This window comes from Anabrus simplex, chromosome 2 (assembly GCF_040414725.1).
Source record: "Anabrus simplex isolate iqAnaSimp1 chromosome 2, ASM4041472v1, whole genome shotgun sequence".
Classification (NCBI taxonomy): domain Eukaryota; kingdom Metazoa; phylum Arthropoda; class Insecta; order Orthoptera; family Tettigoniidae; genus Anabrus; species Anabrus simplex.
In genome coordinates, this window is record NC_090266.1 from 803,449,589 (window position 1) to 803,472,438 (window position 22,850).

The window sequence follows — 22,850 nt, forward strand, 5'->3', positions numbered from 1 at the left end:
CAATTTTACGTTCTTTTTCCTCCAGTTCTTCAAGGATTCCTTTGTTGGCATTTAGAGGCAGGGTTTCGGCTGCATATAGAACTACTGGCTTCAGAACTGTTTCATAGTGACGTACCTTGGTGTTTTGGGAAAGGCATTTTTTGTTGTAGATTGCGCGGGATGTTTGGTAGGCTATTTCCAGTTTGCGTACTCGCTCCTGAAGTGCTTCTTTGTCCAGTCCATTTTGCATGATGATCTCACCCAGGTATTTGAATTTGTCTACTCGGGTGATGTCCCCATATTTTGTATGGAGTTTTGGTGGAACCTCCCTGATGTTAGTCATTACTTCTGTTTTCTCAAACGATATCTGCAGACCAGTTTGTTCGGCAATTTCCTTTAAAATTTCAACTTGAGATCTAGCAGTTTCTATGTCGTTTGAGAGAACAGCAATATCATCAGCAAATGCTAAGCAGTCTGTTGCGATCCCCTTGGATTTGGTTCCAATTCTTAATGGGCTGTAGTTGGTTTCCTGTAATCTCACCCGCCAGGTTCTGATGATCTTTTCAAGAACACAGTTGAGTAACGGGGATAGCCCATCACCTCGTCGGACTCCTGTTTTGATGTCAAAGGAATGCGAGAGACATCCGTGCAACTTCACCTTGGATTTTGTATCAGTCAGGGTGGCTCTAATTAATGCCAGCAGTTTCAAATCAACTCCAAATTCATTTAAGATGTTTAGCAGGACTTCCCGATCAATGGAGTCGTACGCTTTCTTGAAGTCCACAAAGACAGACACATACTGCTTGGACCTTAGTGTACAATATCTGATGATCGTTTTGAGATTTTGGATCTGTTCTCCTTGTTCCAAATTTCTTCTATTTGCTTTTGCAAGATATCAAGTGATTCCTCAGGGGCATACTTCCATAGCTCTGCTACTACTGAGTCTTCCCCCGGTGCTTTGTTATTTTTGAGATGGGCAACGTGGCGCTTGATTTCATCTCTGTCGGGTGGTCTGGAATCTGGGTACCTGAGTAAGGGTTCCTTGGTCTCAATGGGGCTTTGCGGTTTAGAGCAATTAAGTAAATTCTTGAAGTAGTCTGCCAGAATGCTGCAATTTACTTCATTTGACGTCGCCAGTGCGTCCTTTCGCTCAAAGCATAGAGATGGTGGTTTATAGCCAGTGAATTTATGTTTGAAGGCTCTGTAGTACTCTCTGCTTTCATTCTTCCTAAAGTTTTGTTCTATCTTTTCAATGAGAGATTTTTCGTATTTACGTTTCTCAGTTCTGAACACCCTAGCTGCTTGGGCACATTGGGTTTTGTAGGTTTCGCAATCATTTTCTGATTTTGTAGAGTAGTACTGTTTCCACGCATTGAGTCTTTCTTTGAGGACTGATTCGCAGGTACCATTCCACCAGGCATGCTTTTTGCTTCTCTTGATTTCTGCAACGTCTTTGGTGGCCTCAACAAGGAGACTTTTGGTGTTGTTAAAGTCACAGTCATTTGGTCTAGCCTTCTCCTGGAACTCCTCGACCCTTTATCATTGGCAAAGCGTGTGATCTGTTTGGTTGCCTTCCTTGTGTTTGCGGGAATTGGTTTGAATTTGATAAGAGACATATAGTGATCTGAGGCCACATTGACGCCTTTCTTTACCTTAACATTCATATTCTCAGGGCTGTTTCTCCTGGAGATTGCAACATGATCTATTTGGAACTCTCCGAGAGTTTGGACGGGAGATCGCCAAGTCATTTGCTTTCTGGGTAGATGGCGAAAGTGGGTCGACATGACCTGCAGATTGTGATTTTCGCAAATGGACACCAGTCTTTTGCCGTTGGGATTGGTTCTTTTGTGAGCAGGGTAATTTCCTATAACTTTTTGTACTTCTGTTCACGACCTAGTTGGGCATTGAAATCACCCAAAAGAAACTTGACATGGTGTTTGGGGATTTTGTTTTAATTTTTCATCTAGTAGGTCCCAGAAATTATCAACTTCGTCTGGACCAGACTTGTTCTTATCGTTTGTAGGAGCATGTGCGTTAACTAGGGCGTAGGTTTTGTTCGCATATTTAATTGCGAGTATAGACAATCTGTCATTCACAGGTTCGAAATTTGCAACCGATTTAAGGATCTTGGTTCTAACAGCAAACGCGGTTCCAATCATCACAGCTCCATTGAGGATTCCTCTTTGCGCTTTGCTCTTGAAAAATCGGTAGCCTTCGGATTCAAAAATCTCTTCATCTGGGAACCTTGTTTCCTGTAGGGCCATTATGGATATCTGATATTCGTGAAGAGCTTTGGTGAGAGTTTTCAGCTTGCCAGTTTGTGTAAGTGAACTTATGTTGAAAGTTGCTAGAAAGGTTTTGGATTTTGGCCTGAGTTTTTGACTCTTCGGGGTACACCGAGACGCTCCGACTCATCTCTTGCATGATGTCGAGTCTCCCCCAGAATCCGAATGAGACTCATGCGCCGTGGCATTCACGACGAGGGATTTATCCGAAGATTTACCCCCTGGGGTATGTTTCTTGAAAAGTTGTGCCATCATGCTTCTTGACTTGACTTTGCTTTGGACGGGTACGCATCCTTTTACAACTAGGGTTGTTAGCCCTAGAGGTTGCCTCAAGATGTTTTCTGGCTTCTGGTCATTTACCAGTCTTCGCCGTAACCCTGGCAAGAGACCAGTTGTTTTTTTTTTTTTTTTTTTTTTTCTTTTTTTTTTTTTCCACGGTGGTATTTTATTTCCCCTACTACCCTCTGACTCTGCTGGCGGCAGAGCCAGCGAGCTTCCCCAATTCCAATGGGACGCGCCCGATGGAGGTAACTGGTAAATCCCCACTATTGTTATTATTATTATTATTATTATTATTATTATTATTATTATTATTATTATTATAACAAGCACTCGGATGAATATTAAGTTTTAGTGAATTTCACACTTTGCTGTATTCAGTCAGGGTTTTTTGCCTGATTTTACACTTTACCAGGTAGTAACTTTTGCACACGTCATTAAACAGTGAACAAACACAGTCATCCATTGGGTTGAGGAATTTTGTTTATCCACTTATTCTGTGGTGGAAGTCATGTATCACATTTAAGTGATTAGAAAACCTGTGAGCACAATATAATAAATCTCACCATTCCCCAACAACACAGAATATTCAATAGTAAGCAGATCAAAATAATACAAATTCGATCAATGATTGTAGTCACTACTGCTTGCTATAGCTACCCATGAAGATAATGGTGCTATTGGTTGCTTCACATTCGAGGTCACATTTGTTTTTTATGTTTATTGAGTTTTCTTTACAATTATTTCCTGGTATAAAAGACACACCCTAGATTCAGGTTATAAAAATTGGAAGAAAAAATGGTTCTGTTACGTGGATAAATACAGTATGTCCATTTTATCTCGCAGAAGAACGAATTTCCAGATTTTTTTCTGAATTCCCTGACATTTCCCGGATTTCCTACGATTTATTGAATTCCCTGATATTTCCCCATTAGCCTAGTTTTCCATATGGATGGACAACATGTCACACTAAAGCACATGCCAACTACCGGATCCAAGACTGCTGGGTAAACCCTACATCTACATCAAGATTGAAAAATCATGTAATCAAAATATATCTGCAGGACTATTCCATATACATAATGGGTCTGTTTTGTATTAAGGATCAGTTCATACTTATTACTGCATCGTAATGTATTACCCAACAAATAAAGAAAAGAACAATGCAAGCAAGTTAAATATAAACAATATTATCCATCACTCATGTAATGTACATACAAAAGTATCACTTCACTTTTGAGGAAGTTAATCACATTCAAGCTGGTGCATACATAATAATCAGGGAACGAATTTCTATGCACATCTATTTAAACCAAAAATTAATTATATTTTGCATTATCTTTATGAATCATGAAGTGAGGAACTGAAAAATGCAGTGTTTAATTTCCATATTTTAGAGTTAAGCACATTTCTTGTTCTTAGTTATTAAAATCAACATAGTCCATATTACGGCTAAAAAGTATAGAATACTAATAAATTAACAGTCCCCTCAATAAAGGAGAAACAATTTAAAAATTTATATTTAAGCATTTAATATTGAAGCTGGTGTGCAGTACAACAATTGCGTCTGTTGGTGTCCGAGCTGATAAGCGGTGCTGAGAAAGTGATGGAAGGCCGGAGGAGATAAGGTCAGCTGGTCAGTACGCTGAGCATATGAATCCTGCTATGCAGATGCTACGATGCATTACGTAACAACATCGACTGTGTCTGTCCCATAATTTTATAACTCATGAAATTAAATTCATCGAAAGTGTGCGAACTGTATCCCAATTATTTTTGCAATTCAGGCATTCCCAGTCATGGCTTCATACCTCTATCTAGTTCACTACCGGTCCTTAGCAGTTTGAATTAGCAGGAAAACCATTGTAGTGTTTTGTATGTACCACTATATCTACAAGTAGAGCGTGTTTGGCTGAATATGATATTCATTGAAGACATTAACACTGTTACAATATGCCTAAAGTTTAAAATCTACTAGTTTGAAATTAAAAAGCTATGTATCAGAATTTAAAAATCATCAAATGACAGTAAGATATTAACTGACATTATTATTATTATTATTATTATTATTATTATTATTATGATGCACATTTTTTGTCAATGTACAGAGACATCTACTCAAAGATACATGGTCCAACAAAACAGTTCAACGAGTAAACATCAGCCTAACAATTTTTTTTTACAAGTTACGTCCCACCGACACACATACGTCTTATGGTGAAGATGGGATAGGAAAGGGCTAATAGTGGGAGGGAAGCGGCCCATGGTTTTAATTAAGGTACAGCCCCAGCATTTGCCTTATGTGAACATTAGAAACCATGGAAAACATCTTCAAGGCTGCTGACAGTGGGGTTCAAACCCATTATCTCACAAAAGCAAGCTCACAGCTGCGTGCCCCTAACCTCACGGCCAACTTGCTTGGTAGTCCAATAAATAATTATATCCCAAGCAGAGACAGAGACACGGTATACAGGGAAAGATCTGCAATGATATGTGATGATTTAAGTACAAAGTAAACATTGGACTTAATCCCACTAGACATTGTGAAGTTCCAACATGCCCCCACCCATTACCTCTTCTGATATTGAACGCAGTATCAGTCAATAGAAATATATCCTCAGAGTATGAAGATGATTCTCTTTCCAGCACATAAAAGGACATTTTGTAATCCACGGGTTTGATAACAGAGAATAGAAGTTTCTGCGTTCTTCAAAGGTCATATTAAAATGAGAAGTGCAATGTCATGTTGTATGTAGGTTTACTTTGTTTTGATACACTGAACTTAAATAGAAATGACTGTTTTTTTGTTTGTTTTTTTAAATTTTAAGTCCAGATATAATGCCATATTTTATTAACAATCACCATATACATATATATATGTACATATTTAATTATTAGTGCACATTAAGTGGTAATAATAATCATACTAGACAATTTTTATGGTATTCAAAGCCACCGATGTGCCAGAATTTTGTCCCATAGGAGTTCTTTTACACACCAGTAAATCTACCAACACAAAGCTGAAGTATTTGACCACCTTCAAATACAATCGGACTGAGCCTCAATCAAACCTGACAAGTTGGGCTCAGAAGATTAGCGCTCTACCATATGAACTACTCAGCCAACAGATGTGTTTGTAGAACATTATCCAAATTCTCTCTAAACCTCACCAACATTTACAGACAATAATCAGAATTACCTGCTGGATTTTCAACATTAGTTTCTAATATGATGCCATGTTTACTTTCATCACTTATATACACTTTATCTTCAGAAACAGCAGAATTTCCCACAGAAGATTCGACCAAAATTCTGTCAGGCAACACATCTGTAAATTAAAGAAGCAAACCAAAAAGTATTTAATACAGATTTTGTCCCACAGCTGTAACATTGCAATCATTACATTGCATATGCACTCTGATAGAATTGGGTGAAATCGATTAAAAACAGAGATAGAATGTGGATTCTCAAGAGATAACGATATCGAACTATACTACTGTTCATGAACTTGATACTTTGTTGATACATAATGTTTTTAATTAATATTGCCAACTGGTCACAAGTAGAATATTTTAAAGTGATCGTAAGGAACACATGTTTCATTCATAAGTTTCCAAATAGCAAATGACTAGAAATTGGGTGCATCTCTAAGCCAGACTGCCGAACCCATACCCACAATAAAATTTGCCTCCCTTCCTTACATTTCTAATATGGTTTGGTAAAATAGCAGGTGTCAAGACAATGTAGAGTTGTTGCTTTAATGTGAATAGAACTGTACAGCATGCAACAAAAAGAGACAAATTAGGAGAAGAGTTTGATGGGTGTACTGTAACAATGACACAATACCCATATGGCCCTGTCTGTTGTTACCTTCCCCTCTTGAGTCATACAATTCTATGGACCTTTTTATTACTCCACCAGTAAATGAAGAAAACTAGAAAAGCGGCTGGAATTGATAAGATTTCTGGGGATATACTAAAGGCAATGGGTTGGGATATAGTACCATATCTGAAAAACTTATTTGATTATTGTTTGGTTGAAGGAGCTATACCAAATGAATGGACAGTTGCTACAGTAGCCCCTGTGAATAAAGGAAAGGGTGATAGACATAAAGCTGAAAATTACAGGCCAGTTAGTTTGACATGCATTGCATGTAAGCTTTGGGAAAGCATTCTTTCTGATTATATTAGACATGTTTGCAAAATTAATAACTGGTTTGAAAGAAGGCACTTTGGATTTAGGAAAGGTTATTCCACTGAAGCTCAGCTTGTAGGATTTCAGCAAGATATAGCAGATATCCTGGATTCAGGAGGCCAAATGGACTGCATTGCGATTGACCTATCTAAGGCATTTGATAGGGTAGATCATGGAAGACTACTGGCAAAAATGAGTGCTATTGGACTAGAAAAAAAGAGTGACTGAATGGGTGGCTATATATCTAGAAAACAGAACTCAGAGAATTAGAGTAGGCGAAGCTTTATCTGAACCTGTAATAATTAAAGAGGGGAATTCCTCAAGGCAGTATTATTGGACCTTTATGTTTTCAAGGTTATGTTTTTAAGGTTATCCATTGTGCTGATGATGCCCATTAAGAAAGGCAAAACATGTTCACGATCTTTCTATTTCTTATAATTATTTAACCACAAAATGTGGTATTGTGTTACGGAGTTATCCGTGGTAGTTAAGAGGTGAAAGAAGGTGCTGGGATGAATAGGTCTCAACTTACGAAATTAAAGTTAATTTAAAATTTAACAAAGGTTATATTTTCTTTTCAAGATCAAGAAATAACAAGTAGTATGACAGGTACTCAGTAGCATATCAACAAATTAAGAATGTACAATTGCAATTTGTTAATGGATTTGGGCTTTGAGCCTCCAGACACGCAATCCTTGAGCAATGAACCCAACTTTACATATGAACAACGTTCAACAAAGGGGCAGAAAAACCCAACCATGCCAAGGAGCACTAGCTCCCAATTACCCAGTAAAGCCTGCTCGAGGCACACAGAAACCAAATTTAAGAAAGAGCAACCCACTCTCAAAGTTCAAGCCAATTCAAAGGCCACACCAAACTCCACCTTCAAGTTGCCCTCCAGGCACACAAGAACAGGGATAAAAATACCCAACCTACTGAGGCCTATTCACTAAAGAAACAGGACAATTACGTGGCCCCAAAATACCAACTTGAATGGAGGCGTAACTTGCACTCTTAACACACCTTTTTAAAACCTATTTGGCTCTTAGGCCGCTTATGCAAGGGCTAATCCCATACAACGGAGGTGACACGATAGGAAAATTTATTACATTATGAAGCGAAGAAAAAGGGTTATGAAAACGTAGTCACCTCAAAAACAATATGAGAGGGAGCTCGAGAGGGTTAGGCACTCTCTATCCCGATTTGTAGTTAAAGAGACGGAATTTATACCAAGTGTCTTTTACATTTTAAAGGAAGGTTACATGATAAAAGTTTCGAACCTGCCCCGAGGATTAAACTGTTGAGCTAGCAAGAAATGAAGTTATTAAAAGGCCATTACCTTATGGAAGAACTGCTGCCCGAAGGAAGAGGCGCTTCCCGCCCCCTGCTGCATAATCACACTAGGAAAGATGTTACTGAAGTGGCCCGGAGACCAGAAAATCAGCAGTTTAAATACCCTCGTGGAACATTCGAGACCTTTCAAGAATGAGAACCCACACCCCCCTCAATTTTATTGGCTAGGATCAAGCAACATATCCATATCGGAGAAGACATACGTTATTGGTCAAAAATTAATTAGAGAAATTCGGGATTGGCTAAATTCAAAACAAGCGGAAAGAGAAGGGTTATACTGCCAACCCAAAAAATGACTGAAAGAAATTTAACAAAGAACAAACTTATGAACACAAAATTTCTCCCAAAAACAGTTCCTTCACTTTGCACCAGGGTGCACAATTGTAGTTCTTCAGTAGTGCCATCTAGAAGAGAATGTTCACACTTCTCACTACAGAGAAAACAAATATAAATCGAAAAAGACACAGTTCAGAACTCTTCAAAATTTACAATAGCGACATCTTCTGAGAAACTTTAGAATTAACATGGTTGTTAAAGTTCAGGCTTCCTCCAGTAGAGGAGTTTCAACTGGCGCAATGTTTGAATTAGCGGCGCGGAGGTGTACCGCCCGGTACAGTAAGTATTGACTCGGTTAACATTAAACGAATATTTTGTAAATTGTATGTAATCACTATCGTCAATACGGACAAAAAATGAGGTTAATGACTTGTAATAAGTGGTATGTTCCGAGCTGTCAGTGGAGAGATGGCGTGGGAGGACATCAGTAGACGAATAAGTTTGAGTGGTGTCTTTAAAAGTAACAAAGATCACAATATGAAGATAAAGTTGGAATTCAAGAGGACAAATTGGGGCAAATATTCGTTTATAGCAAGGGGAGTTACGGACTGGAATAACTTACCAAGGGAGATGTTCAATAATTTTCCAATTCTTTGCGATCATTTAAGAAAAGGCTAGGAAAACAACAGAGAGGGAATCTGCCACCTGGGCGACTGCCCTAAATGCAGATCAGTAGTGACTGACTGAAGCGAATGAAAGGTGATGATGATGATGATTGTTGTTTAAAGGGGCCTAACATCTAGGTCATCGGCCCCTAACGGTAAGAGGTGAACGAAACTAAAATTAAAACGTCAAAATTTATCCAGTGAATAGAACCTAAAACAAATGATGATGAAAAAATGATAGTGAAACAAATACAATCAGTGGATCCAATTCTCAAAGCCTGAATTATTGGGATGATACATTATCTAAAGGGGTCCAAAATCCAGGTCGCCAGCCCCTCATAATGGCACTTATCACTGGGAGGTAGAACCATGGTGTTCCTCTTATAGTAGTACTAATCACAGGTAACGTAGACTCATGGTGTTTCTCTAATGGTGGCACTAATCACAGGAAATGTAGATCTATCACATGTCACACACAATGGCATCACTCACAGGTAACACAAACCCATGGTGTTTCACACAAAAGGGAACTGCTCGCAAGCAACGCAGACCCACGGTTTTCTGCACATAGTGGGACTAATCACGGGCGCCGGTATTCCCATGGCGCCCTTCAAGTGGAACTACTCACAGGCAACAGAACAGAATAGAATAGAACATTTTCTTTATTGCCCACCCTAGTTTACACCTTCGGCTTACAGGCAATAAAGACAGAGAGAATCAAAAAGAAGAAACACAAAAACACAAAGGCAAACATACAATATCTACTATAACTCTCTTAAAAACTACCTAACTACATCACTAAATCTACTGAGCTGCTCCTAACAAAGGCGGATATCCTGACCACATGTTCGGGCACCCACTACAGAAACAAACAAAATCTATTCTATCTCTCAGCAAAAAGTAAGAAAAAGAAAAAACTACTTCACTAAATCTACTGAGGTGCTTCTAACATGGGAGGAATCCTAACCACATGTTAGGGCACCCCCTACATCAACTCTAACCTGCTAATTATTTTACTACCTACAACTACTTAACAGAAAAACTGGCCGGTCTAGTATCGCCCTGGTAAGGAAGCATTCCGCCCAACCCACGATACTACTCCAGCCACTCCCCGTGGGTCAGATGTCATCCCCACCTACACCCAGTTTGCACTTTGCTTCCCTCCCCTCCTTTGCGTGGCGAATCAACATGAGGCGGAAACCAGTCCATCATGCGATCCGTCAAGCTCTTATCTACTGCCCCGCCTATTGTACCCGAGTCGTCTTCCTTTTACCTTGCCTACCCCCATCTTGACTCTCATGTTCCATCCCGTGCGGACATGCTTATTCTCCCCCCCCCCCCCCCCCCCGGGATGGGTAAGTCCCATCCCCCCCTTCCATCTCTTAAACCTTCCACTCCCTATCCCATGTTTTTCTCTCTGTTTCACTTACATCTTACTACATCTATCTTATAATATTAACATACTTTTAACAACACAGTACTTGCTAACAATTCATCAGTTTCCTTATTTGTCACAATTCTTCCATTCTTATCTGCGTCTCATGGTGTTGCTAAAATGAAATGGAATGACGTATGGCTTTTAGTGCTGGGAAATCCCAGAATGGGTTTGGCTCGCCAGGTGAAGGTCTTTTGATTTGACGCCCATAGGCGACCTGAGTGTCATGATGAGGATGAAATGATGATGAAGACAACACATACACCCATACAACCACTCACTAATTGCACATTCTTTACATTTCCAACTCTATTATTATACCATTTCTTTACAGGTCCTCTCTCCACTTTTACCTTTTTAATTTCTTTATAACAATAAATTCCTACCTCACCCTTACCAACAATTGTCTGTTTGTCACTTGATAGAGTCTTCCAATACTTACAGTCTTCTTTTTATTGTTCTTATAATATCTATACTATTGTACATTTATCCTCTCATCCTCACCTTATCTTGCTATTTCTGGCTTGTTAATTTACTTGCCCACAGTTCTACATTTCCCTTACTCTCACAGTTCATTCATCTTATTTACGTTTCTTAGCCTTAACAATCACTCACTAATTGCACATTTCTTTACATTACCACTTCGATTATTATATCATCTCTTGACAAGTTCTCTCTCCATTTACCTTTGTCTATCTATATTCTTTATAACAAGGTTTTCCTGCCTCACCTTATCTAGCAATTACCTGCTCATCACTTATTAGAATCTTTTACTCATATTTACATGCTTCTTCTATTACGTTTAGATTTTCTATCTTTTAACACTTTTTCAACTCATCCTCGTCCCTATCTACTATTTCATCTCTCTTCTTAATACTAATATCTACAATCCTTACTCACAGGCAACATATACTCATGGTGTTGCTAAAATGAAATGAAATGACGTATGGCTTTTAGTGCTGGGAAATCCCAGAATGGGTTTGGCTCGCCAGGTGAAGGTCTTTTGATTTCACGCCCATAGGCGACCTGCATGTCATGATGAGGATGAAATGATGATGAAGACAAGACATACACCCAGCCCCCGCGCCAGGGAAATTAACTAATGATGGTTAAAATTCTTGACCCTGCCGGGAATCGAACCTGGGACCCCTGTGACCGAAAGCCAGCACGCTAACCATTTAGCCGTGGAGCCTGACCATGGTGTTGCTCACATAGTGCTACTAATCACAGGCATGTAGACCCCTGGTGTATGACACATTACGGTAACAGCCACAGGTAATAACAACCCACGGTATTCTTCACATAATGGAACTACTCTCAGGTAACGCACACCCATGGTTTTCGCACATAGTGGTAGTTATCACGGGCGCCAGCCAAACCCGTGGTTTTCTCACATAGTGGTACAAATCACAGGCAACGTACACCCATGGTGTTTCTCGTAAAGTGGTACTACTCATAGGTAGTGCAGATCCATTCTGAACCCAGGGGAACCAACAAATTCCAGCACAGCGTTACGGCACATGGACATTAATTCGCGCAGCCGAATGCCTGCCCCCCCGCTTTGGTGGAATACACACAATCGTAGACCCTACTAACCACAGAACCATGGTGTTCCGCACATAAAGGCACAACTGATTGGTAACGCCGATCCATGGTGTTCCTCACATGGTGGTACTAACTGCAAGTAATGTCGACCCATGGTGATCCTCACGTAATGGTACTAAGTACAAGTAGTTTCATGGTTCTAATGTCGTCATCCCTTGGTCGCCCCTTTCAGTCGCCTCTTACGACAGGGAGGTGATACCGCGGGTGTATTCTTCGTCTGCGTCGCCCACCCACAGGGGATTGTGTGTTTGGTCCGCGAGATCTATTTTATTTCGCTCAAGTCTGCCGGCTAGCCGGTTAGGACCCCCTATCCGCGAACTGGAATTGACCATGTGGGAGTATCAGCTCTCCCCCTGCTACGCCAGCTAAGTAGGTTTGTGGCAAATGAAAGGAAAGTGATCAAGATGCAGATAAAGAGGAAGAAATTAACTAGAGGCTAAAAAGAGTTCCAGATAGTTCAGTTTCTAAATCTTTATAACAATGTATTTTTAAAACACAATGGCAGGAGAGGGTGAAGTGCTCCAAAATACTGTATTTACTCACAAATTAGACCCCTTTTCTTATCTTTCACAGCCAAAAATGTAAGGGGGGGGGGGTCCAATATGCAATAACCTCAAATTTTCTGAAGTGAATACATGACTTCTAGGCTATAAAGAGCTACAGTGGTGGAAATATTTATTGCATCACCATGAATTACTTTGCCTTTTGGTCTTTTACAGCTGTTTGCTTCAGTTTATACCAGTCCCATTATTGTTAAACATTGTTGACGTATTCTTGCATTCATAGTTAGACTAATTCTCAATTTTTTCCAACAATACACAACTCTTTGTTGTTGTTGATTGTTTTTACAATGAAGCCAGTGTTTATACTGTCATTCTGAGTTGAGACTTTGCAGAGAGAAGATGGGCAGATCAGTAGAATTAACGCCAGAAAAGAAAGCTGCAATACTTTCTTATTCTTCTGTTGGTCTCAGCACGAGAGAGATAGCCTCTAAGACAGGCTTTAATCAGTCTACGATTTCGAGGTTACTGAAAAAATACAGGGAAAACGGAAATGTTGATCGTGAGAAAGGAAGAGGTCGAAAAAGGGCGTCTACTGCCAAACAGGACAGGGTATTGAAAAGGCTTTCGCTAAACGATCGTCGCCTGTCATCAAATGAACTAAAGCGAGACTGGGAAGAAATGTGTGACATCTCAGTAACCAGTAGAACTGTAAGAAATAGACTACTGGAAGCTAGACTCTCAGCCCGTCGTCCTAGAAAGAAGCCTTTATTGACCAAGACAATGCGACAACAGCGGCTAAAATGGGCAAAAGCACATGTGACATGGACACCAGAGATGTGGAACAGAGTAATCTTTTCAGACGAGTCCAAATTTTGTCTGCATGGCTCAGATGGAGAAGTGTTTGTGCGTCGAAGGAAAGGTGAGGAATTTTTGCCATCAACACATACAGTCAAACACCCACAAGGACAGATGGTCTGGGGGTGCATTTCCAGTCACGGAGTGGGTCGTCTGGACTTCATAAATGGCACTGTCAACGCGGATGCCTACATAAGCATCCTTGAAAGGGAGCTTATGCCAACGATAAGAGACCAGTTTGGAGATGTTTCCAGTTGCATTTTTCAGAATGACTCCGCTCCTTGCCACAGAGCTTTGAAGGTGAGTCCTATGATTAATATTTGTACCAAACAGGAAGCAGATGATGTTAATGGTTATTAATCATGTATTTCTACATTTCAGGTAAAATCCTTCCTTAGACAAAATAAGGTTTGAGTGTTAGAGTGGCCTGGAAATAGCCCTGATCTCAATCCTATTGAGAATTGTTGGAAGGTTAGGGAAAATGCTATCAGCAAAAAGAAGCCACGGAATAAACGGGACCTGTTGGAGACCATTGTGCGTGTGTGGATTCATGAACTGAGTGAGGAGTATATTAAAAAGTTAATTCTTTCAATGCCTTCATGATGCCAAGGGGTGATTAAGGCGCGCGGAGGAACAACAAAGTATTAAATGGCAACAGTGCATTCGTATGAGGCAACTGTGTATTTACAAACACTGAAATCAACCAGTGTTATGTTTGAACATTATTGTGCAGTGTTTCTTTCAAAATTAGTATTCATATTTCAGAAGAGCAAACAGAATAGCTGGCATATCCACTTACACCCATTTTCAAGAAAGTGTTAAATTTAATAAACAAAGACCTTTTTATAGAAACAAAAATGAATAAAATAAAATAGATAAAAATTATTGTTTATATTCATTTCTAATAGAAATAGACAGAAATCAGGCCAATTTAGCTCAGTTATTCAATGATAACAAAAAATGTTAATTATAGAAGGTGATGCAATAAATATTTCCACCACTGTATAAATTATACATGTAAACATTCTACACTATACTTCAACAAACTTATGAATGTATTTGAGTTATACTGGCTATTTTTGTTGCAAGGCAGTGCTTCTAAATGTAAAAAGACTAATGGTGAACACGACTTTTAGGCTTACATATAAAGTAAATATAGTCGGTTTTAGTTACTCATATCATGTCACTCGTTTCATCTCGTTAATTCCTCCGATTAGGCTGACATCAGGAAAGGCATACGGACATAAAAACTTGCTACGAAGATTCGTCTCACTTCATACTTAACCCTGTACAAAAAAAGGCATTATCATATAATGCAATATTGATACAAAAGAACTTAATGGCCAGTTATTTGTCTCTGTCAGTTGAGCAGTAGGCCTACCACACAGTAAACCTGAGTAAACCTTATCACTGCTTTCATTTGAATTATCGTCTTGTGCCACCAAGTTCCCTGCTACCGGCATGTCGTCATTACAAATGACATATTAACTGCCATCTCGTCAGCCACACATTGAGAGCATTCGATGTCTCATCTTTTTTGAAACTTTTAAAAATAGTTTTGTTCCTGACTATAGAGCCCAAACAGTGAGAATCTATTCTCAAATTGTTTCTGCAGATCTGGAGATGGTCTCTGATATTCCCAATTTATTTATGTGTAGCAGAAACCACTCCTTCCGAATAAAGCCTTGCTATAGAAAGCATGCCAAACCAATAGCTGATAACTAGCATATGTTATGAGTTGTACTTCTGAATGTAATACATAGTGACTGGAAGTGTTCTCTGGATAACTGCGGCTGTTGAAAGCAAAACCCTTATTTTTAAGTATATTTCATGCTTGTTCTCCACATTTATCACATCAGGATTTACCTAAACAGCTGTAAACGAGATAAGAGACCACACTTTATAGGTTAGGTATGCTATCAAGAAGTTTCACGACAGGAAGATTAAAAATAAATAACAAGAAAGTTTGCCACATTTATGGATATCTACAGGTATGGCGGTAATGCGTTTTATTATCATAATGTTTAATTTGGTACGACCATGGTCTCCATTTTTTATTAATGCATAGAATATTTTGTTTAGCATCTCTGACAATCGTTAAGTGGGGATGTAAAATTATTATTATTATTATTATTATTATTATTATTATTATTATTATTATTATTATTTGTGAGGTACATTGGGGAGTAAAACAATTGTTATGATTGGAATGTTTTTTTATCATGTTTTAAATCTACTTCTCTAAAAAAAACACACAAAAAACCACAACCTATATTGGCCCGAGTTACGAGATATTAAACGATCACTTTGTTAATGACTTCGCCTGCTATATTAATAGGAATAAATGTGAATATTTCTTAACTAAAGTAATCTCGTTTCCTCATCCCGAGGTGGTGCAGCTCTTTTTAGAAAGGCCCCTAGTGGAAGGGAGTTGCATATACAAATTTTACTGCATATCAACCTTCCTGCCAGTCGTAAATCTCTGTCAATACGGTACCGGGAATCGAACAAAGGCTCCCGAGAATGGCAGCTAATTGTGCTAACCATTACGCTGGCGGACATTCTTAACTACAAAACACAGACATATATACATGACTTATGAGTGCTTGCAATGCGTGGGTCGGACACAAAACTATTCACCTATTTGTGCGACGTCATCAGAGCTGCAGTAGGCCTACGCTACAGAGGCTGGCATTTATTAACTATGAAACACAGATGTACCACATGACTTAGACATGTTTTCATTGCGAGGGTCGTACAGACAAAACAATTCACAAATCTGTGTGATGTCATTAGAGCTGCAGTAAGGCTTGTACCCGCTTCAAAGTGGAATCATCGTTCTTCTCTGATGAATTACGTTGGGGGGGGGGGGGGGTGTCTTGTATGCGAGATTTATTTTTTAAATTTTCTTGGTCATGAAAAGCCAGGGGGAGGGGAGGGGGGTGCTAATACGCGAGGGGATGTAATACACGAGTAAATAATGTAGTTGAGTTTGTAAATCTTTATAATCACGTGTTTTTAAAGTACGACGACAAGTGCCTTTCGTATATTTATGTCCCTTAGTAATGATAATAATGCCGAATGTATGTTCACTATTGGTCCTAAGAGATTCCAGACGTTAAAACGCAGTCCTGATATGGAATTTTTTGATATGTAACAAAATCTATTAATATGGGTCTCTCACATTAAATCACATACCATCTACCAGAGCCAGGACTGCCGAGTAACTTAACCTCTCAACAAACAAAAACTTCGAATTTAATAAACTACATCTATATCAAGATTGAAAAATTATGTAATTAAAATATCATGAAGTCTGCAAGACTATTCCATGTAAGCAATGTGCCTGTTTTATATTAACGATTGATTCATACTTATTAGTGTATCTTTATGTTTTACATAACAAAAACGAAGAAAAATGTAACCATATTAAATATAAACAATATTGCAAATAAATATTTTGAACAAAATGGGAAGTGATGAAGTGAGGGAATTAATGTCTGAGAATGAGATCATGGGGATTACAGAAACATTGCTCCCAACAGGGTGTGAACTACCAATACATGTTAAAACATAGTAACAGTGATAAAGCAATAAACATGGTAGAGAGAGTGACAGTAATAGTTGGTAGCAAAACGGTTGAAAAAGAAGGGAAAAGAATCAAAATTTTTGGTATAACGATAAATGTATAAGAAATAAATCTAAAGATACGCTCTATAAAAGTACAGAAATGAGGGATCAAAGGAATCAAGTGTAGAATTCTGTAAGGAATGGAGGTAGTGGTGATGATGATGCTCGTTGTTTAAAGGGGCCTAACATCTAGGTCACTGGCCCCTAATGGTACAAAATGAGAAAAAATAGAATGACAAATTAAAAGTCCAAAATCCTCCATTGACCAGAATTCAAAACATGAGGGCAAAGAATGAATGGATAGATATGAATTTAAAACAATCAGTGGATCCGACCCGCAATGCTCACATTCACAGAAACTGACGTGAAACAATAGTATTACTGACCAAGCATAATATTGAATCGATGATGCTTTTAGTCTAAAGGGGTCCAAAATCCAAGTCATCGGCCCCTCATAATGGTACTTATCGCTAGGAAAGTAGAACCATGGTATTTGTCATGTTGCGGTACTAATCAAAAGTAGCGTAGACTCGCGGCATTCCACACAGTATGGTACTACTCACAGGTAATGAAATTCGCAAATGGAATACAGACCTACGGTGTTTTGCACATTGCAGCAACATTTATAGGCAACGCAAACCTATGGTATTCATCACATACGTGTACTAACCACAGGGACCCGCACTATCCCGTGGTGTTCCTCATATAGTTGGTACTAATCATAGCCAAGCCAGAACCATGGTGTCGCTCCTAAAGTGGTACTTATCACAGGTACTGTAGAAGCTGGCAACGCACTCTGCTGCTACTAATCACAAACCTATTTGGTACCTAACATAGTGGTACTACGCACAAGTAAAAGCGACCCAGGGTGTTCCCCGCATGTTGGTACTAATCACAAGTAGTTTCGTGGTTCTAAGACAATCATCCCTTGTTTACCCCTTTTAATCGCCTCTTATGACAGGCAGGGGATACCATGGTTTTATTCTTCGTCTGTGCCCCCCACCAACAGGGGGTAACGGAGCGAGTACAAAGATATAAGTGAAAATAGGAATAACTGGCAAGCTATAGAGTACAGTTACTGAACAGATATTGTAAAAAGAAAAAAGTATGGAACAGAATAAACAAAATTTGTAAAGATCATAAGAATAATAACCAAGTATAAGTAATAATGAATCGATAGAGTATTTCAAGGGAAAATGAGATTGGCATACTTAGTTCTAAGAAGAACACAATACTCTATTAGATGATCCAAAAAACAATGGAGGAAGTATTAGAGGCAATGAAAAAGGGTGAAGGGTTAAATCAGGTGCTCTTAGTGGAATAACTTACGAATATTCTGTACCCTCGGTATATCAGTTTGGATTCAGGAAAGGAATCAGAACTTCAGACAATATATTTATGACCAAAACAATAATAGATAAATACCAAAGAGAAAAAAGTGTAAATTGCATAATATATTACAGCAATATATTTACAGTAAGCTTTTGACTCTGTAAGAAGAGGGGCAGTCCTTGCAAAGCTGGCTAAAATAAGAGTATCAATCAAAATGATTATTGCCAAAAAATAATTATATTCAAAGGTTAAATGGACGATTAAAGTGAAAGAAGACTTAACTGTGGGAGAGATATACCGGTATTACAAAATTGGTCTAAAGCACGGATGCAAATTATCACCGATTTTGTTCATACATCTTATTAACGACATTTTGGAAAATGAAGGAAATAAGAACATGACAAGCCTATGTCTTAATAATAAATAAATTCCTGGCCTAGTCTTGGAAAACGACATCCTTCTGTTATCTTCAACATCAGTTGGTAAACAAGGAAGCATCACAAAAACTGAAGAATATTGTACTAAATTGAATTTAAAAATTAACATTAATGTTATTTCCTTAACGTTAAGGTTATGGTGTGTAAAGGGAAATAGACTAAAGAGAAAAGAAAGATGGTGGTTAGAACGTGCAGAGTTAGAGGTAGTCAAAAGATAGAATATTTAGGAATTACTAACATGTAATGGTATGTGGAAAGAACAAACAAGGCGAGCAAAAATGAAAGGACTGGCAGCTTTACCTAGCATGAGATATTTAGAGAGGAAAATGCCAAATATTAAATATAAACAGCAAAAAAATGTTTTAAATTCACTTGTAAAAGACATAGCATTTTACAGAGCAGAAATATGGGGCATTGAAGAAGCTAGTAAGGAGGTAGAGGTAATAGTAAGTTCTGCAAAATAATAATGGGGCTACAAGAATGTACAGCTAACAGTGGATTCAGAATCTTATGTGAAGATGTAAGTAAACAAGCAGACATAGCTAAAAAAGTAACGAAGTATCAGCTAATATTAAAGGTCTATTCACACATCTACACAATGAGTATCACGTAACCCAAAGGATGCTAGATAGAATAGAAATGGGAAATGCTTTGGATAAAGAGAAGAAATTGAGCAAGAAAGTAACTATTAGAATTAAAGACATTGAGAAACAGATGATTATGTCAGAATGTAGAACCAATATTACGGGAATTCTGTGAAATTAGCAAAAAACTGTCCATAAAGAAAGACTTACAGCTAGAAAACTAAGAGGTATAATTTGGTGGCTAATGGGTATCTATAAGAATAAGGCTCCAAGAGAGAAAAATGAAGAAAATTGCTGTTCGTTATGTGGAGAATTAATGGAGGAGGCACACTTGTTGAGAATATGTATGGAAACAGAATCACTTGGGTTAAAATACTTAGGTAGTGATTGTAAAGCAAAAATAGGAGAGAATTTTATACAATTATAAAGTTGTTAAACAAAGAATGGATTGCACCACGTAGGACAGAAATTTTTTTCGAGACAGTAAAAAATTTGTGGCAAAAGAGAATCAAAGAAAGTAAACACAAAATCAACTTTTAGTATTATGGTTGTATTGTTGTTATTATTGTTTTCATTAATTGCATGTGAACTTTCTTAGGTTACAATAGATGAATGTCCCTTCCTCAGCTGCTAAAGTTCTGTAGCTGTAGGCTGAGAAGATTCATTCATTGATTCACCCAGTCATTCATTAATTCATTCATTCATTCAATAATAAGAGCTCTCTCCCCAGTTGGTGCTTATTCGTGACTGGGAGAGAAACCTTTTTTCATCACTTATTCATTCATTCATTCATTCACCCATCCAGTCTTCATCCATACGGAATGTTCTCACCCTATCTGCTGGAGTTCCACAGATGTACGCTAAGAGCATTCAGTTCATTCAATCATTCAATAATGAATGGTCTCTCCCCAGCTGGTGGCTATCCGCGAATGGGAGAGGTGTGTTCATCCCCTCAAGCATGCATGAATACAATACAATCAGGTAATTCATTCATTCATTCATTCATTCATTCAAACAGTTAATACATAATGTCTATTGTAAAAGACAAGTCATGTCCGTACAGGCCATGCAGGCCCTCGGAGAGGTGGAAGGTAAAGGCTTCCAATATACGGAACGTCGGCAGTTGATGAAGGAGAGTGGTTAGCTCTACGCCCGGCTGTCTTTGCTCCCAGGATTTTTTTTTTTTTTTTTTTTTGCTAGTGGTTTTACATCACACCGACACAGATAGGTCTTATCGCGACGAACTCCCAGGAATTAACCTGGTACTCATTTTTAATGTAAGCTGAGAGAACCTCAGGGCCATGTGCACCTCCAGAAGTGGAAATCTTGTTTCTTAAATATTTGTCAACTTCCCAACGGGGAATCGAACCCATATCCTTCTGGGTGAACTGAGCACGTCTTCACTGCCTTGGCCAGGCAGCGCCTAATATCTATAGTAAGCTAAGGATAACTCTGTTCAGACTCTTTACATAATTAAATATGTGCACTAATACAATTAATAGGGGTAAGATACATGTCGTAGATTATATAACAATGTTAACGCCTAGGACAAATATAAAAAATATCTTAGAAACTACAATTTACAGACTGGTTATAAACAGACATTAGGCTTAATTGTAATACACCGACTGACAGAGCAAATGCAACACCAAGAAGGAGTGGTCAGAACTTTATGCCAATTGCAGGGTCGACTGACGTCACTGAGGTATGCTCATGATGTGAAATGCGCCGCTGTGCTGCGCACGTAGCGAACGATAAATGGGACACGGCGTTGGCGAATGGCCCACTTTGTACCGTGATTTCTCAGCCGACAGTCATTGTAGAACGTGTTGTCGTGTGCCACAGGACACGTGTATAGCTAAGAATGCCAGGCCGCCGTCAACGGAGGCATTTCCAGCAGACAGACGACTTTACGAGGGGTATGGTGATCGGGCTGAGAAGGGCAGGTTGGTCGCTTCGTCAAATCGCAGCCGATACCCATAGGGATGTGTCCACGGTGCAGCGCCTGTGGCGAAGATGGTTGGCGCAGGGACATGTGGCACGTGCGAGGGGTCCAGGCGCAGCCCAAGTGACGTCAGCACGCGAGGATCGGCGCATCCGCAGCCAAGCGGTGGCAGCCCCGCACGCCACGTCAACCGCCATTCTTCAGCATGTGCAAGACACCCTGGCTGATCCAATATCGACCAGAACAATTTCCCGTCGATTGGTTGAAGGAGGCCTGCACTCCCGGCGTCCGCTCAGAAGACTACCATTGACTCCACAGCATAGACGTGCACGCCTGGCATGGTGCCGGGCTAGAGCGACTTGGATGAGGGAATGGCGGAACGTCGTGTTCTCCGATGAGTCACGCTTCTGTTCTGTCAGTGATAGTCACCGCAGACAAGTGTGGCGTCGGCGTGGAGAAAGGTCAAATCCGGCAGTAACTGTGGAGCGCCCTACCGCTAGACAACGCGGCATCATGGTTTGGGGCGCTATTGCGTATGATTCCACGTCACCTCTAGTGCGTATTCAAGGCACGTTAAATGCCCACCGCTACGTGCAGCATGTGCTGCGGCCGGTGGCACTCCTGTACCTTCAGGGGCTGCCCAATGCTCTGTTTCAGCAGGATAATGCCCGCCCACACACTGCTCGCATCTCCCAACAGGCTCTACGAGGTGTACAGATGCTTCCGTAGCCAGCGTACTCTCCGGATCTCTCACCAATCGAACACGTGTGGGATCTCATTGGACGCCGTTTGCAAACTCTGCCCCAGCCTCGTACGGACGACCAACTGTGGCAAATGGTTGACAGAGAATGGAGAACCATCCCTCAGGACACCATCCGCACTCTTATTGACTCTGTAGATCGACGTGTTTCTGCGTGCATCGCTGCTCGCGGTGGTCCTACATCCTACTGAGTCGATGCCGTGCGCATTGTGTAACCTGCATATCGGTTTGAAATAAACATCAATTATTCGTCCGTGCCGTCTCTGTGTTTTCCCCAACTTTCATCCCTTTCGAACCACTCCTCCTTGGTGTTGCATTTGCTCTGTCAGTGTATGTAAGGTAGTAATAGAGAAATTAATTGTAACAAGAAAAATCATGCATGTATCAGAATAATTTGGATTGCAATAAATGATTACTCTCTCTCCAGTTCCCGGCAATCTGGAACTAGCGGATGGGAGTATTCTATAAACAATATTATTCATCACTCATCTACTGTACATTCAACAATAACATTTCAGTTTTGGGGAAGTTCATCACTTTCAAACTAGTGCATACGTAATAATAAGGGAATGGATTTCTATGCATTTAAAATAAAAATAAATTATATTTAGCATAATCTTTACAATCATAACTTATCTTATAACATTCATCTCCGTGTTGACACTTGACTTACATTATAGGAATCAGTCAGGGGATGTTCCACCATTCAACACTTTATTAAATGAAAACTGGT

At 39.4% G+C, this 22,850-nt stretch overlaps 1 protein-coding gene across 1 annotated transcript in view; it reads right to left on the reverse strand.

Moving 5' to 3' along the window:
- The window catches only part of LOC137498485 (uncharacterized), a 139,935-nt gene that overhangs the window by 9,100 nt on the left and 107,985 nt on the right, over window positions 1–22,850 (reverse strand). Inside the window, exon 4 of the mRNA XM_068226038.1 lies at window positions 5,743–5,871. Coding sequence (XP_068082139.1) covers window positions 5,743–5,871 — 129 coding nt within the window. The remainder of the gene's footprint in view (window positions 1–5,742; window positions 5,872–22,850) is intronic.